This window comes from Macaca thibetana, chromosome 1, assembly GCF_024542745.1.
Source record: "Macaca thibetana thibetana isolate TM-01 chromosome 1, ASM2454274v1, whole genome shotgun sequence".
NCBI lineage: Eukaryota > Metazoa > Chordata > Mammalia > Primates > Cercopithecidae > Macaca > Macaca thibetana.
Window position 1 is genome coordinate 207,931,730 of NC_065578.1, and position 16,933 is coordinate 207,948,662.

The window sequence follows — 16,933 nt, forward strand, 5'->3', positions numbered from 1 at the left end:
GGAGGCTGAGGCAGGAGAATGGCGTGAACCCGGGAGGCAGAGCTTGCAGTGAGCCGAGTTCGCACCACTGCACTCCAGCCTGGGCGACAGAGCGAGACTCCATCTCAAAAAAAAAAGAATAATAGTCTTGAATTCCATCCAGGTTACTGCAGATGCCATTAATTAATTCCTTTTTATGGATAAATAGTATTTCATCATATATATATAAAATCAATGAGTGGATAAAGAAAATGTGATATATATATCATATATATATATATCACATATATCATATATATATATCACATTTTCTTTATCCACTCATTGATTTCCATGTAGTTCTAATCGTAGAATTCATACATTTTTTTCTATCTTGCATTTTTCCCATAACATCACAAACATTTTCTAGGTTGCCATATTGTCTTCATAGTTACTTAAATAATATTCCATCAAGTAGTACAATCATTTATTTCACAAGTCCCCTAACTTTAGACATTTTGGTTGTTTTTGAAACTCAATAATGTAAATAACACCGTGATAACAATGTTTATGTAAATGCGTATTTTGGATTATCTCCTTAGGATGGATTCCCAGGAGTTACATTAATAGGTCAAAGAGTATGAGCATATTTTCATGGCTCTTGTTTTATTGCCTTTGAATTTCCACTGGCCTCAAGATTGCTGGTTTGCTCCCTTATGATCACCAGAGTTACTCCCTCTGTCCAAATTCTTTACCTTCCCAAACTAGGAAGGCCATGACTCAACGTCATATATATAGTAAAGGCTATTATAACCTTCCCCAGAATTTTCCAAGCCAGTGGCCTTTCCAAGCAAAGTGGCCTTTGGCTATTAAAATCTGAATTCAGAGGGCTCGTGAGACTCAGTGTTGTTGTAGAATTTAAGCTGCTTAATTTGCCATGTTGTTTAGACACCACTTAATACTTTATTACAAATGACTTGTCCACACCTCTCACCTACAAACTTTGTCCTCCTACTAACATGCCTCCTGCTCGTCAAATGAGGCTACAGTTGAGTCTTTAAGATTCAGTAGGAAGGCGGCTCTTCCTCTGGTGTGGGCGCATGCTCTTCATGCTGAAGCTCAGCTGAAAAGCCTCCTGCTGGGTTTTCCGCCTCTTTCCCTCCCACTGCACACACCCCAGGGTGTTGGCGCCACTTCAAAGGGAGCCTATGGGTGAAGAAAGCACAGGTAAAGGCAGAGGGCTGATAAGGGGGCCGTAAATTTAAAAAGTAAGATTTCTGGCACTATCAACTATTGCTTGTTTTCAAATATGCATATGGAGTGGATATTCCAGTTTTCATGTCTGCGTTTTTTTTTGTTTTTGTTTTTGTTTTTAAAAAAAGACCTTTCAAAGAAGTGTGCAGTTTTGTACACGCTGACATGGTGTGTTTGGTGTTAAACTGTCAGGGCTGACTGGTCACTTGGAAGGGGCAAGGGCTGAGGTGCATGCAGGTGTGGGCTGGTTACTCACGGGCACTGCATGCAGGTGTGGGCTGGTTACTCACGGGCACTGCATGCAGGTGTGGGCTGGTTACTCACGGGCACTGCATGCAGGTGTGGGCTGGTTACTCACGGGCACTGCATGCAGGTGTGGGCTGGTTACTCACGGGCACTGCATGCAGGTGTGGGCTGGTTACTCACGGGCACTGCATGCAGGTGTGGGCTGGTTACTCACAGGCACTGCAGACCTTTGTGCCTCAGGGAGCGTTCTGTTTGCTGGAGCCCTTGTTCTGGCCAGCAGTGTCACAGATGCACACTGTAAGACATAGACAGTCTTGGAAAGAAAGGCTTTACAAATTCCTACTCCTTCCAGCAAAGCAACCCACCTTTGGCTATGAAGAATAACACAGCCAAGTGCAGTGGCTCATGCCTGTAATCCCAGCACTTTGGAAGGTCAAGCTGGGCAGATCACTTGAGCCTAGGAGTTCAAGATCAGCCTGGGAAACATGGTGAAACCCCATCTCTACCAAAAAAATAGCCAGGTTTGGTGGTACGTGCCTATAGTCCCAGGTACTCGGGAGGCTGAGGTGGGAGGATCACCTGAGCCTGGAAGGTGGAGGTTGCAGTGAGCCAAGATCATGCCACTGCACTGCAGCCTGAGCAACAGGGTGACACCCTGTATCAAGAAAAAAAAAAGAAAAGAAAAGAAAAGAAAAAAAGAGTAACACATTATTAGAAATGAGCATTCTTAGGCCAGGCACAGCGGCTCACACCTGTAATCCCAGCACTTTGGGAGGCCGAGGCAGGCAGATCACGAAGTCAGGAGATCAAGACTATCCTGGCTAACACGGTGAAACCCCGTCTTTACTAAAAATACAAAAAATTAGCCAAGCGCGGTGGCAGCGCCTGTAGTCCCAGCTACTCAGGAGGCTGAGGCAGGAGAATGGCATGAACCCGGGAGGCGGAGCTTGCAGTGAGCTGAGATCACGCCACTACACTCCAGCCTGGGCAACAGAGCGAGACTCCATCTCAAAAAAAAAAAAAGAAATGAGACTTCTGAAATAGTCTTCCATATGATGCTTTTGACAATTCAGCAGGAACATAAAGGATGTAAGAAATGAATGCATATGTTAGGCCTCTTGTTGACCTGTGGACTAAATTGTTTCTCCCTGCAGAGATCAGCAAGGACAACTCCTGCAAAGAAAACTGTACTTGTTCCTCCTGCTTGCTCCGGGCCCCCACCATCAGTGACTTGCTCAATGATCAGGACTTACTAGATGTGATCAGGATAAAGCTGGATCCGTGTCACCCAACGGTGAAAAACTGGAGGAATTTTGCAAGCAAATGGGGGATGTCCTATGATGAATTGTGCTTCCTGGAGCAGAGGCCACAGAGCCCCACCTTGGAGTTCCTGCTGCGGAACAGTCAGAGGACGGTGGGCCAGCTGATGGAGCTCTGCAGGCTCTACCACAGGGCCGACGTGGAGAAGGTTCTGCGCAGGTGGGTGGACGAGGAGTGGCCCAAGCGGGAGCGTGGAGACCCCTCCAGGCACTTCTAGAGCTCTTCTTCTTCCTTCATTGGCCTCCCCGGACGTTGACACAACCACAGGTGAAGAAGGAATGTGAATCTGTTCTTTTGTAGGAATTTAGTATAAGGACGTGGAACGGTGGACACTGGTTTTCCCCAAAGCTGGTAGTTTTGTGGAGGGGTAGCTTGTTTCGGTGGTGGATCTCTGTTTGTTTAGTTTTGCACATCTGTTTTAATTTAATATTCAAATCTGGAATTAGGAAAGCATATTTTCTAGTATCCGCTAAGGGCCAAAGTCCTGCAGTCGGAATGGATTCATGCCATGATGAAAATAAAATTATCCTCTCCCTGAAATACGGCTAAAGATTTAAACAGGTCCTGAGACTGCTGATAGGCCCAGACATACCCACAGCACTATATGTAACATCTCTTCCTGATCAGTGCCATTCCCACGGTTTCAAAGAAAACAGCAATGAGGAGCGCTCACCTCAGTGTCTGCAGCACCCTCCACGTCTCTCCTAGGCGACGAGACCCAGTGGCTAGAAATTCACCACATCTATTCTCAAGATCCATGCCAGGGAGATCTTTGACTCTTGTGGGAATCCCACTATTGAGGTTGATCTCTTGACCTCAAAAAGTCTCTTCAGAGCTGCTGTGCCCAGTGGTGCTTCAACTGGTATCTGTGCGGTCCTAGAACTCCAGGACAATAAGAAGACTCACCATATGGGGAAGGGTGTCTCAAAGGCTGTTGCGTACATCAATAAAACTATTGCACCTGCCCTGGTTAGAAAAAAACTGAACGTCACAGAACAAGAAAAGATTGACCAACTGATGATCGAGATGGATGGAACAGAAAATAAATCTCAATTTGTGGGAACGCTATTCTGGGGTTTCCCTCGCCGCCTGCAAAGCTGGCGCTGTTGTGAAGGGGGTTCCCCTGTACCACCACATTGCCGACTTGCCTGGCAACCCCAAAGTCGTCTTGCCAGTCCCGGTGTTCAGTGTCATCAGTGGCAGTTCTCATGCTGGCAACAAGCTGGCCATGCAGGAGTTCATGGTCCTCCCAGTCGGTGTGGCAAACTTCAGGAAGCCATGCCCAGTGGAGCAGAGGTTTACCACAACCTGAAGAATGTCATCAAGGAGAAATAAGGGAAAGATGCCACCAGCATGGGGGATGGAGGCACATTTGCTGCCAACATCCTGGAGAATAAAGAAGGCCTGGAGCTGCTGAAGCTGCGATTGGGAAAGCTGGCTACACTGATAAGGTGATCATCGGCATGGACACAGCAGCCTCCGACTTCTTCAGGTCTGGGAAGTATGACCTGGAATTCAGGTCTCCCGATGACCCCATAAGGTACCTCTCACCTAACCATCTGGCTGATCTGTCCAAGTCCTGCATCAAAAACTACCCAGTGGTGTCTGTCAAAGATCCCTTTGACCAGGATGACTGGGGAGCTTGGCAGAAGTTCACGGCCAGTGCAGGAATCCAGGTAGTGAGGGATGGTCTCACAGTGACCAGCCCAAAGAGGACGGCCGAGGCGGTGAGTGAGAAGGCGTGCAGCTGCCTCCTGCTCAAAGTGAACCAGATTTGCTCCATGACTGAGTCCCTCCGGGTGTGCAAGCTGGCCCAGGCCAGTGGTTGGGGTGTCATGGTGTCTCATCGTTCTGGGGAGACTGAAAATACTTTCATTGCTGACCTGGTGGTGGGGCTGTGCCCTGGCAGCTCAAGACTGGTGCCCCTTGCTGATCTGAGCGCTTGGCCAAGTACAACCAGCTCCTCAGAACTGAAGAGGAGCTTGGCAGCAAGGCTAAGTTTGCTGGCAGGAACTTCAGAAACCCCCGGCCAACTAAGCTGTGGGCAGGCAAGCCCTTCAGTCACCTGGTGGCTAATTAGACCCTCCCCTCGTGTCAGCTCGGGCAGCCGAAGGCCCCTGACCAACGTTTGTAGGGGCCGCTGCTAGTGAGCTCCCCTCGCCCACTGCCGTGGAGTTTGCACCGCTTCTTTAGAACTTCTACAGAAGCAGGTTGCAGTGAGCCGAGATCATGCCACTGCACTCCAGTCTGGTGACAGAGCGAGACTCCATCTCAAAAAAAAAAAAAAAAAGAACTTCTACAGAAGCCAAGCTCCCTGGAGCCCTGTTGGCAGCTCTAACTTTGCGGTCATGTAATTGGCCCAAATCATTGTTTTTCTCGCCTCACTTTCCACCAAGTGTCTGGAGCCACGTGACCCTCCGGTGTCATCTCCAGGGTGGCCACAGGCAAGATCCCCAGTGATTTTGTGCTCAAAATAAAAAGCCTCAGTGACTCATGAGAAAAAAGAAAAAAAAAAAAAAACAGCAATGAGAAGTGACCCTGTCTTGTTGGTTTATTACTTTTTTTGTTATAAAGTACTTTGGTGAATTAACAGGATGCTGTTACTCTTGAGAACACCTGCCCCATCTTTTTTATGCAAATATGTTTACAATATGTGGACTATCAGTAATGTCATTTGCTCAAATATTTTTTAAAGACCTGCAGAAACTGATGGTTATTGGGAAAACAGTCAGGAAGCAGCGAGGTAATCAAGGCCATGGGAATAGTGTTTGACAAAGAGAGTACTCCAAATCCCCTTTGGTTACTCAGGACTTTAAAAAAGAGAGTACTCCATCACACCTGTAATCCCAGCACTTTGGGAGGCCGAGGCGGGCGGATCATGAGGTCAGGAGATCGAGACCATCCTGGCTAACATGGTGAAAACCCATCTCTACTGAATATACAAAAAATTAGCCGGGCGTCATGGCATGCGCCTATAGTCCCAGCTACTTGGGAGGCTGAGGCTTGAAACCGGGAGGCAGAGCTTGCAGTGAGCAGAGATCGCACCACTGCACTCCAGCCTGGGCAACAGCGTGAGACTCTGTCTCAAAAAAAAAAAAAAAGAGGACTCCAAATCCCCTTTGGTTACCCGGGACTTTAAAAAATGTAATGTGATAGTTAGGCTGGGCGTGGTTGCTCATGCCTGTAATCCCAGCACTTTCAGAGGCGGAGGTGGGTGGATCACTTGAGGTCAGGAGTTTGAGACCAGCCTGGCCAACATGGCAAAACCCCGTCTCTACTAAAAATACAAAAATCAGCCAGGCGTCGTGGCAGGCTCCTGTAATCCCAGCTCCTTGGGAAATTGAGGCACTAGAATTGCTTGAACCCAGGAGGCAGAGGTTGCAGTGAGCCGAGATCATGCCACTGCACTCCAGCCTAGGCAACAGAGCGAGACTCCATCTCAAAAAAAAAAAAAAAATTGTAATAATAATAATAATTTAATGTAATATTTACTTTTTCATTCTTTGTGTAAGGCTGAGTGCTTCACCCCTAAAATAAAGCTCAGTTAAGAAATAAATGAAAATCCAGTAACCTATTGGTGAAATGTAACCACTTCCAGCTTCTACTAGCCCAGCTTAAAACAGTACCTCATCACACTACACAGCAGTTTAGCCAAGAAGAGGGAGTCTTCATGTGGACGCTGGGAGGGACGGGATTCCTTCAAATCCAAACTTTAAAGGATTTTAAACAAACGAAACATTTGGTTCAAATTTGTTATTGGAAAGATCAGATTTTCTAGGTAATTTGGGGGAGAAAAGATAAAAGGCAAAGCCTTGCTTTGACTGACAATTCCATGAAAGTGCTATTTGGTTTTGGTTATGGGCTTAGAAAATTGAGACACTTAGTTCAATTTGGAAGGATTCTGTGTAAGTCCCTGATTAAAATAAGCAAAAATGATGAATAACACTGATTCAGTACAACCGAAAGATTAGGATTAACTCAAAAGAAAGTTATTTTCTAAACCACCATGTTTTTTTCCACTGACAATTACAGTGGTTTTCATTAGGTTGCTAGCACATGAAGTCAGCCTCACCATCAATTGTAAACTCTACACCAGCAAAATCTATTATAGAGACATACTTATCACTTCTGATTTAGTGCTCATCTCACCCAGCTCATCTTCTCTTGTCAGATTTATGAGATAAATGTCAGATTTATCACCAGATATATTGAAAGTAACAGCCAGTAATAAAATGTTGAGATTTTAAAAAATAGATTCTTTGGCAAATTGGTGTCCAGTGAGGCAATTATTAAACATTTTTGTCAGCCAGGTTCCGGGCACTGTACAGAAGCCGTTAGGAGTTCTCGCCATCTACGAATTGGATTTGATGTATCACATTCTCATTAAACTACGTGTGACACATTCTCATTTATTAGCCCAGAGTTTACTGCGGGGAAATGGAAGAGGACATTCCTTTTTTACCTGTTAGAGAAGTGGGATTTGAAAGGCTGTGGTTGTTTAGTGTTGGTGGTAGCAGACCCCAGCAGTCTGATGCACTGCACCACTTCTGTCCTGCCACCGCCTGGGGATGCAAAGAATGGATCTCAGGGTGACAATCTTCTTGCGCACGACTGCCTGGCCAAGTGCCTCCAGAAAGCTCCTTCCTTCCCCCATCTCCACCCAGGCCCACTTGTCACCTGAGCCTAACACCAGCCTGCACAGTCTGTGGCCACCATACAGGCAGTGGGAGAGGGAAGGGGGAGGAGGGTGGGAGGAAAACCCCTTTCTATACCTCTCCTCACCTGTTCTTTCCTCCTCCCACCTCTGGGCCTCCACCCCCCACAAACAGAGACAGAAAAGATGGAAGAACAGGTGGGACCTGCACCCCCCTCCAAAGCCTTCATCCTGGTGGAGGGGGATGGGAAGCTTTATCTCATTTCAAGAGACTCCTCCACCTCAGACTGACAAAAGGGCAGCCTGGGGAAGAAGGGCATTGAAATAGCACCTGCGGCTGGGCACGGTGGCTCATGCCTGTAATTTCAGCACTTTGGGAGGCCGAGGCAGGTGGATCACGAGGTCAGGAGTTCAAGACCAGCCTGGCCAAGACAGTGAGACCCCGTCTCTACTAAAAATACAAAAATTAGCCAGGCATGATAGCAGGTGCCTGTAATCCCAGTTACTTGGAAGGCTGAGACAGGCAACTGCTTGAACCGGGGAGGCGGAGGTTGCAGTGAGCTGAGATTGTGCCACTGCACTACAGCCTGTGCGACAGAGTGAGACTCCGTCTCAAAAGACAAAAACAGAAATAGCACCCGCCCCCACCCCCTGCCCGCCCTCCTTCCCGCCCCCATCCTGTCCTAGTCTTCACTCAAGTCCTCCGCTCAGAGGAAGCCCTGCTCTACTGAAAGCCACAGGGCCACTCTCGGTGGCCTGGGACAGCAGCCCAAGAAGTGGGCCTCTAACTCCCTCCGAAGGGCCACAGCAGCAAGCATAAATAAAAATTGTAAAATGATCTTAAATTCTAAATTTAAAATTTGGAAAATTTAGTGAGCACAGCTTCTAGGGGGCATGTTTCCAAAATTCCAACCACAAAAGTGCAGTCTCAAAACCGACTGTAAACTGAACGTACCATCTTATCTGAAACACAGCTATTGTTCACAAGTGTCAGTGGAACTTTCCTTCCTTGAGACGGATCAAAAATGTCAAGCAAGATGACATTTGCTGATTTGCAGGGTTCAGGCAGATAAGATACAGGCAGAGTTGAGCGTGTGCCTTTATCATTAAATTCAGGAATAACAGGAAAAACAAGAAAAACATAGGATCACAGCGTACCTCCCACTTGTCTCATTTGGTATCATTATTTCCAGAGTCCCGATTGCTAGTCATGTCTAACACTGGGTTTATCATCATCTCGTTGCTAGCATGGCTAGGAAAGCTTTGAACACCCTTATAGTTCTGTTTTAATTCCTATTAAAATTGCATGGGGAAGTTCCAAGGTGGAGGAATTTTCTTTCTTTTCTTTTCTTTTCTTTTTTTTTTTTTTTTTTTTTTGTAAAAGGCGAGTTGGCTGGGGGCAGTGGCTTACGCCTGTGATCCCAGCACTTTGGGAGGCCAAGGCGGATGGATCACCTGAGGTCAGGAGTTCAAGACAAGCCTGGCCAACATAGTGAAACCCCATCTTTACTACTAAAAATACAAAATTAGCTGGGTATGGTGGTGTGCACCTATAGTCCCAGCTCCTGGGAAGGCTGAGACAGGAGAATCACTTGAATCCGGGAGACAGCAATGAGCCGAGATCGCGCACTGCACTCTGGGTGAGATCTGCCACTGGGCGAGACAGAGCAGAACTCCATCTCAAAAAAAAGAGTTGATGTAAATTTGCTGTTATAATTTGACTGTACTGTTTCTTGCACATGTTGTCATCTGTAATGACTGGAGTTTATGAAAATTTTTGATGAGTAGGAGCGTGCCATTAACAGAGAAATTTTATCAAAAGATTTTTAAAGTTCCTTCGGAGTCCAGACTTTGACTAAATGTAGTATGATTTATATCAATGTTGCATACAAAAATATCAAACAGTAATTCCCAGCTGAAATACAAGTATCAATCAGTTGCATAACAACGCAAAAATCATTTTATTTAAAGTTAATTTATAGCAAATAAGTACTGTCATAGCATAAGCATGATGATATTTTACAAAGGAGAGAGTGGAAAGGACATTATAACTAATTGATCAAATAATTGTTAAAATTCAAGTTTATTAATACTTTTACTTCTGTCCGTAGGGATCCATGTTAAATTGGGCATATTGTAAACTTAACTGCTGATGATGAGGTCCTTTTGCTATTAGAAATCTGTTTTTTATTTTTTTTAATTATTTTTTGGAGACACGGTCTTGCTCTGTTGCCCAGGCTGGAGTGCAGTGGCGAAACTATAGCTCACTGCAGCTTCAACCTCCTGGGCTCAAGGAATCCTCCTGCCTCGCCCTCCTACCTCACCCTCCTAAATAATGGAAACTGCAGTCCTATACAAGCACGCCTAGCTAATTTTTTTCTTTTTTTTTTTTTTTTTTTTTTTTTTTTTAAGTAGAGATGGAGTTTAGCTGTGCTGTCAAAGCTGATCTCAAACTCCTGGCCTCAAGTAATCCTCCCACGTCAGCCTCCCAAGTGCTGGAATTACAGGCTGGAGCCACCATTCCCAGCCTAGAATGAAATATCTTTTGCTAAATTACAGGGCTGGGTGTTATGTCTCATGCCTGTAATCCCAGCACTTTGGGAGACTGAGGGTGGGAGGGTCACTTGAGGTCAGGAGTTCGAGACCAGCCTGGGCAACACGTGATAATTCTGTCTCTATTTTAAAAAGAGAAAAATCTGGGGTATATTCTCTTAAACAAAACTTTGTTCTGTAATGGTAGTTGATGAGGTTCTATGTAGTATGCATTTCCTTGGTTGCAATAGCAAATTACTACACACAGAGAAAGGAAGGCCGCACTCGCCCACGCATCCACACACAGGAGGGCTCACACACGGGAGGGAGACTCAAAGAAGACACGTGACTTTTCAAATGGCAAAGGTTTACATTGTTAGGGCTTAAGTGGTGCTGGGATTTCCCACCAGTACTCAGAAGATCAACTGTATGAACAAGTCACCTATTTTTACGGCACTAAATAATAATTACTCAACAACATAGAAAATATGAGGTAGCAGACAAAAGATGCTGCGCCCTAGATTTTCCTTAATAGTAATTTTTATGTGGTACTGCCCCCTGCTGGAGTATAGCATCTATACACATCCTTTCTGACTGGGCTGACGTCCTAAAACCAGCCTAGGACCAACCAGCCTTTTATTAATATTAATTTTTGGCCGGGTGCGGTGGCTCGCCTGTAATCCCAGCACTCTGGAAGGCAAGGCGGGCAGATCGCGAGGTCAGGCGGGCAGATCGCGAGGTCAGGAGTTCGAGACCAGCCTGGCCAACATGGTGAAACCCCGGCTCTACTGAAAATACAAAAATTAGCTGGGCATGGTGGTGCATTCCTGTAATTCCAGCTAGTCGGGAGGCTGAGGCAGGAGAATTACTTGAACCAGGATCCAGGAGGCAGAGGTTGCAGTGAGCCAAAATCGCACCACTGCACTCCAGCCTGGGCTACAGAGCGAAACTCCATCTCAAAAATAAATAAAAATAAAAATAAATTAACTCTTGGTTGTATGCTAAAAGCCTTGCAAGTAGCCCCACTAGAAGATAGGAAGAGTTAGGCTGTTTTACCAATGAGCACATACAAGCAGAATGAGGCTGGCATAATTGAGATGAGGGTCCCTGTCCCCTGGATGTGTCCATCACTACTTCACCCTGTCATTCGGATCCAGTGTGTGACCAGCCAACTCCAATAACAGTTCCATACTCTGGGAATTATTTTTACCACTCAGCAGGATGCCTTCTTCCTGTAGATTTAGGCTTAGCCCTTTGTGGACTTTTGGTCTCTTTCCCTTTCAATTTAGTATCCGAGGAAGCGGTTGTGACCAAAGGTAGCTGTAATGTTAGAGGACAAAGTTCATAGTTACAGCAAATATTGACCCAGAGCACTATCCTTGTCCCTTCCTCTATAATATGCAATGCAAAAATATGTTCTTTTAAGTACAATATTAATAAGTAAGGTCTAGGAGATTTTCTTCCCCCTTCCTTTCTCTTTTAGATGAATTAATGTTTTACCTAGTTTTGAGGAGACTATCCTTCTTATCACATCTCTTTCCACTTCTGCCCTCCTTGTTTTATAATTTTCCTCTCCTCTGGGTCCATGTCATTGTTTCGTGTCACTTGTTTTCGAGCCATTCACTCATTTCTCAAATCAGATTTCCTCCATATGCTGACGGCCTTCCTCTCCCCGCCACGGGCTTCCTTTTTCCTGACCATGCCGAGGCAGTTGTTGGCTTGTGTTTCTTTTTCTTTTTTTTTTTTTTTGAGACAGAGTCTCGCTCTGTCACCCAGGCTGGAGTGAAGTATCAAAATCTCGGCTCACTGCAACCTCCGCCTGTCAGGTTCAAGCGATTCTCATGCATCAGCCTCCAGAGTAGCTGGGATTACAGGTGTTTGCCACCACCCTTGGCTAATTTTTAGTAGAGACGGGTTTCACCATGTTGGCCAGGCTGGTCTTGAACTCCCAACTTCGGGTGATCCACCCATCTCGGCCTTCCAAAATGCTGGGATTATAGGCATGAGCCTTGTCTTTCATCATTAATGACACTTTGGTCCTACTATTGCTAAAACCATTTTCTACTCTTTGAAACACAGCTTATCTACGTGAGCCCAAGGCAGTAGCAACGTTCACCCCCATGTCTTCTCTGATCTCCACCTTCTGAACCCTGTGTACTCGGTTGTAAATGGATGAGGGCAAGTCTTGCTTCCTTCCCCTGTGTTTACAGAGGATCGTGGCTGAGATGCTGGGCCATGCACTGGGCCTGCTGACACCCCTGGGCTGGTGGATACCGCCCCTCAGGGTGCTCACCACCTAGACCAGAAGAATCAAGGTGAGGGAGAGCCTGTTCCCTTTCTTCCTGTGGCTGCAGGGGCTGCGAGTCATGGGTCTAGTGGCCGTGTTTAGCCGGGGATGCCTCCTAGAAATCAGCTCCACCGCTGAAGAGACCAAAGCAATGCACAGTGCCACTTGAAATTAAACAATTGAGCTTATCAGCACTTTTGCAAATGTACAAGAGGGTAGCTTCCTCGGACATCCTGAACTGAGCCATGCTCTTCTATTTGGTGTAACAGCCCAGTGACCCCTGCATCTTCCCAAGGCAGGTCCTCGAAGCTTCATGGAAGATGTTCCTTAGCTGCGAAGGTGATGCTCTTGAGCTCCTAAATCTTTGTGGCACTGTTTATACATCTTTGTGCTGTACTTTTTAAGCTGCCTTCATGTTATCATCTGTATGGTTGTATGTTTTGCTTCTAAATAAGTAAAGATTATTTTAAACTCTAATAATGGGTGCTACAAAATTAAAGATTATGTCAATCACTGTCTCTGATGAATTATTTTATGCAGATTGCAACACAATCGTTGATTCATGTGTACTCTCGGCACACATGATTATCAGCCATCTGAGCACCTACTGGCTATCTAAAATGGGCCCTGGATGCTGGGGATGCAAAGATAAGCAACACATTTCTATCCTCAAGGAGCCTGTGGACGAGGGAGAATTACTGCAGACAATGAGGGAAGCTACTGGAGAGAGCAGTGCACACGTGGTCCAGAAATGGGTGGAACAAAGTTGAGAATCACTGAACTAGGAGAAAAGACAGGCCATTGACAATCCAAGGCTGGGCACAGTGACTCACACCCTAATCTCAGCACTTTGGGAGGCCAAGGCAGGAGGATCTATTGAGCTCAGGAGATAAAGACCAACCTGGGCAATCTATGGAGACCCTTCTCTACAAAAAAAAAAAAAAAAGAAAAGAAAAAAAAGAAAAAAATTAGCCTGGCGTGGTAGGGTGCGCCTGTGGTACCAGCTATTCAGGAGGCTGAAGTAGGAGGATCGCTTGAGCCCAGGAGGTGAGGACTGCAGTGAACCATGATCACGCCATTGCACTCCAGCCTAGGGAAGAGAGCAAGAAAGACCTTGTCTCAAAAAAAAAAAAAAAAAAAAAAAAAGAAAAATCCAATAAAGTGTTTCAGATGTTGTGATATGTGTAAGTGAAAGGTGGTTTCACCATTACTTTTCACCTCTCCTCATTTTACATCTCTGACCCATGCTTGTCCTCTGAGTGACCAGACATTCCTAGCTATGGACTTGATGTCTCCACATGGAGCCTCTCAGGCACCCCAAACTCAACCTGCTCTAAGCTGAACCCATGATCTTTCCTTCCAAACTTGTTTCTCACCAGAGTTCCCATCTTACCATCCACCTAGTTGTTCAAGTCATCCTTAGACCTCCCTCTCCTTCCCTGTCTATTCTACATCCCAAATATCTCTTAAATCCTTCCATCCTCTCCCACCTCACAGCCACCATCCTAACCCAAACCCAAACAGCTACCCTTCCTCACCCAATAATGACCTCCCGGCTGTTGTCTGTAGAGCTGGTGAATCCTTTCGTCTTCAGCCTGAATCTCTTTTGACAAATTCCTTTTTTTTTTTTTTTTTTTTTTTGAGATGCAGTCTCGCTCTGTGGCCCAGGCTGGAGTACAGGGGCGAAATTTTGGCTCACCGCAACCTCCACCTCCCAGGTTCAAGTGATTCTCCTGCCTCAGCCTCCCGAGTAGCTGGGATTACAGGCATGTGCCACCATGCCCAGCTAATTTTGTATTTTCGTAGAGACGGGGTTTCACCATGTTGGCCAGGCTGGTCTTGAACTCCTGACCTCGGGTGATCCACCCACCTCGGCCTCCCGAAGTGCTGGGATTACAGGTATGAGCCACTGCGCCTGGTCAGATTCCTGTCTTGAAGACAAAGCCCCAGATCATCGACACGGCCTGCAAGGCCCTGCGTGACTTGCCTCCTGCCCCAATGCCTCGTGTCATCTTGCTCTACTCTCCTGCAGCTCCTGAGGCTTTAGTCACCCTGGAATTCCAAGTCCCCATGGCCATTTTTTTTCCTGCTCCAGGTGTCACCATGTGCCATCCCCTCTGCCCTTGTGTACACCCACGCATCCTTCTCCCGCCCCAGCCACACTCATGTCTCACACCGTCCTTCCCTGGCTAATCCTCCCACACTCAATACCACTTTCTCCGGGAAATTGCACCCAATCCTCTGCCGCAGTTATCTCCCTATGACCCACTCCCACAGCTCTTGCCACAATGGTAGTTGTTTGATTCCTACTTGTCATCCCTGCAAGGCTGCAAACCCCAGAGGACAGGGACCCTGTGTTCTCCTTCGCCTCTGGATCATCAGCACTGAGTACCTGGCCTAGAAGAGAGGCTAACGATGCTGAATGAATGAAATGGGATGAACGAATAGATAAGTGGAAAGCCTCTCAAAGCAAAACCTTTCTTTACCATTTTATGACCCTCAAGGAGGAAAACACATTATCAATGGAAAATGCAAAATGAGGGGATCTGTTTAGCAAAGGAAACCATGGATTCCTCTGGCACCCTGGCAGCCTTGGTTTCTTTTGATGAGGTCCACCCCCTTCCATCCATCTTCTGGGCTAAAGAGGTCAAAACAAAACATGTTGTGGAATTTGATACTGGTGCTGGTTGCACAACATTGTGAATGAACTAAAAGCCACTGGATTGTACAACTGAAAATGGTTAAAATAGTGAATTGCATGTTACATGAATTATAACCTAATTGGGGAAAAAAGGCTTAAAAAAAAGACAAAGCTTCCCCCACAATGGAAAGGAAGGTATAATAGAAACAGCAGCTCTCAAACCTTGGCAGGATAACGAAACCCCGTCTCTATTTTTAAAAATTAGCCGGGCACAGTGGCACATACCTATAGTCCCAGCTACTCGGGAGGCTGAGGCTGGAGGATCGCTTGAGCCCAGGAGTTCAAGCCTGCAGTAAACTATAATCACACTACTGTACTCCAGCCTGGGTGACAGAGCAAGACCCTGTCTCAAACAAGGAAAGAAGGAAGGAAGGAAGGAAGGAAGGAAGGAAGGAAGGAAGGAAAGTAGGGAGGGAGGGAGGGAGGAAGGAAATAGCAGCTCTGAGCTTAGAAACAGGAGGAAGGAAAGAAGGAAATAGGAACTCTGAGCTTAGAAACAAGAGTCTGGCTAGTAGGGGATGGGAAGAAAGAGGGACCCAGGGAGCTGAGAAAGAAGTAGGTATTGTAACCAGTGAGGACTGTGCTCTTGTGAGCCCAGCTAGGCAACTGGCAATTCCATTCTGTTAGTTACAGCTAAAATAACCCAAAGCCCTCTAGAGCTCTGCTTTCCTCTGCTCTCTTCGCGGCTTGACCAGGAGCTGAAGATCCTGCTCCTCTCAGAGCATCTGCAGAGCTGGGCCCTGCTGCAAATCCCACCCTCCACCCACCCCGCCTCTGCGCTCCTCCACCTGCTGCCTCGAGGCCCCTCCCACTCACGGGATGGACAAACTGCAGAGGCTGAAGTGACTGGGGCTGTAGCTGTTGGATTTGTACATGTTTTAGAAAATCGTCATATGTTTTGTGTGGACTCCATGCATAACAACAAAAGAGAACCAACCAGATCCCATAGACAGAAGGGGGTGTGAATTGAAGACAAAATTTAAATTATAATGAGTTGCCTTCCATTCAGATTTCTCCCATTTTTAAAAAAAAGGGCCCCAAATTCCTAAATTTTATAGCTGTCTGCAGCAACTTATCATCTTTCTCCTTTCCTTCACAGCCAAGGTTTTTGAAAGAGCTATCTGCGGCTGGGCACGGTGACTCACGCCTGTAATCCCAGCATGGAGGCCAAGGTGGGTGGATCACCTGAGGTCAGGAGTTCGAGACCAGCCTGGCCAAAATGGCAAAACCCCATCTCCACTAAAAATACAAAAATTACCCAAGCATTGTGACGTGCGCCTGTAATCCCAGCTGCTCAGGAGGCTGAGGCAGGAGAATCACTTGAACCCAGGAGGTGGAGGCTGCAGTGAGCCAAGATCTTGCCACTGCATTCTAGCCTGGGCGACAGAGTGAGACTCCATCAAAAAAAAAAAAAAAAACAGTAAGTGTCTGTTCTTTCTTCTCAAACTCTGTTTCCCATTGGAGTCTGTGACCTGCTGCCGTCTGCCTCAAGCGAAAGGGACTAGCAGAGCTGGTGAATTACCTTCTAATTCCCGCGGCTGCACCCTGCCCATACCAGCTTGAATCTGCATGTAGAAGCTTAGCTTAATCCCTGCAGGACCTCCAGCATCCACTGGTCACAAAATAACACCAAATAGTGTGACAAAGAATGGTCACATGGAGCTGAGGCGCTGCTGAGACTGAACTCAAGCCGGGGCTACCGCTGGGTGGAACCGGACATGCCCAGCCCATGGGAAGTTCTTCCCACAAAAGTCATATTTGCAGGGGCCTCCCAGGAGACAGCACACTCTGAGCAAAGGAGCCAGGCAGAGGTAACTCTTCAGGAACCAAGACAGACTCATTGGAAAGAAGCAGAGATTTTCAGCACAGCGTCGTGGATGTTTCTTGAATCTTCCCCTGTGGATGCCCCAAACCTTGAGGTCCTTGCAACAAATAGCACATCACTGACAAACTGTGGCTCAAAGAGGAGGGACCCACGCTC

At 46.5% G+C, this 16,933-nt stretch overlaps 1 protein-coding gene and 1 pseudogene across 3 annotated transcripts in view; both read left to right on the forward strand.

Annotated features, from left to right (window-relative positions):
• The window catches only part of EDARADD (EDAR associated via death domain), an 86,979-nt gene extending 83,970 nt beyond the window's left edge, over positions 1–3,009 (forward strand). The window contains exon 6 of one of the 2 annotated variants that reach the window (XM_050770285.1): positions 2,613–3,002. In XM_050770285.1, the coding sequence (XP_050626242.1) occupies positions 2,613–2,995 (383 nt within the window). In that variant the 3' untranslated portion in view covers positions 2,996–3,002. Of the gene's footprint in view, positions 1–2,612 lie in introns of both variants that reach the window. The other variant, XM_050770296.1, reaches the window with a different exon arrangement.
• A 678-nt stretch (positions 3,010–3,687) lies between these two features.
• Positions 3,688–5,275, forward strand: LOC126942497 (alpha-enolase-like; annotated as a pseudogene). Its single transcript, XR_007721576.1, has one exon. The product of XR_007721576.1 is annotated as an alpha-enolase-like (transcript).
• The last annotated feature ends 11,658 nt before the right edge of the window (positions 5,276–16,933 follow it).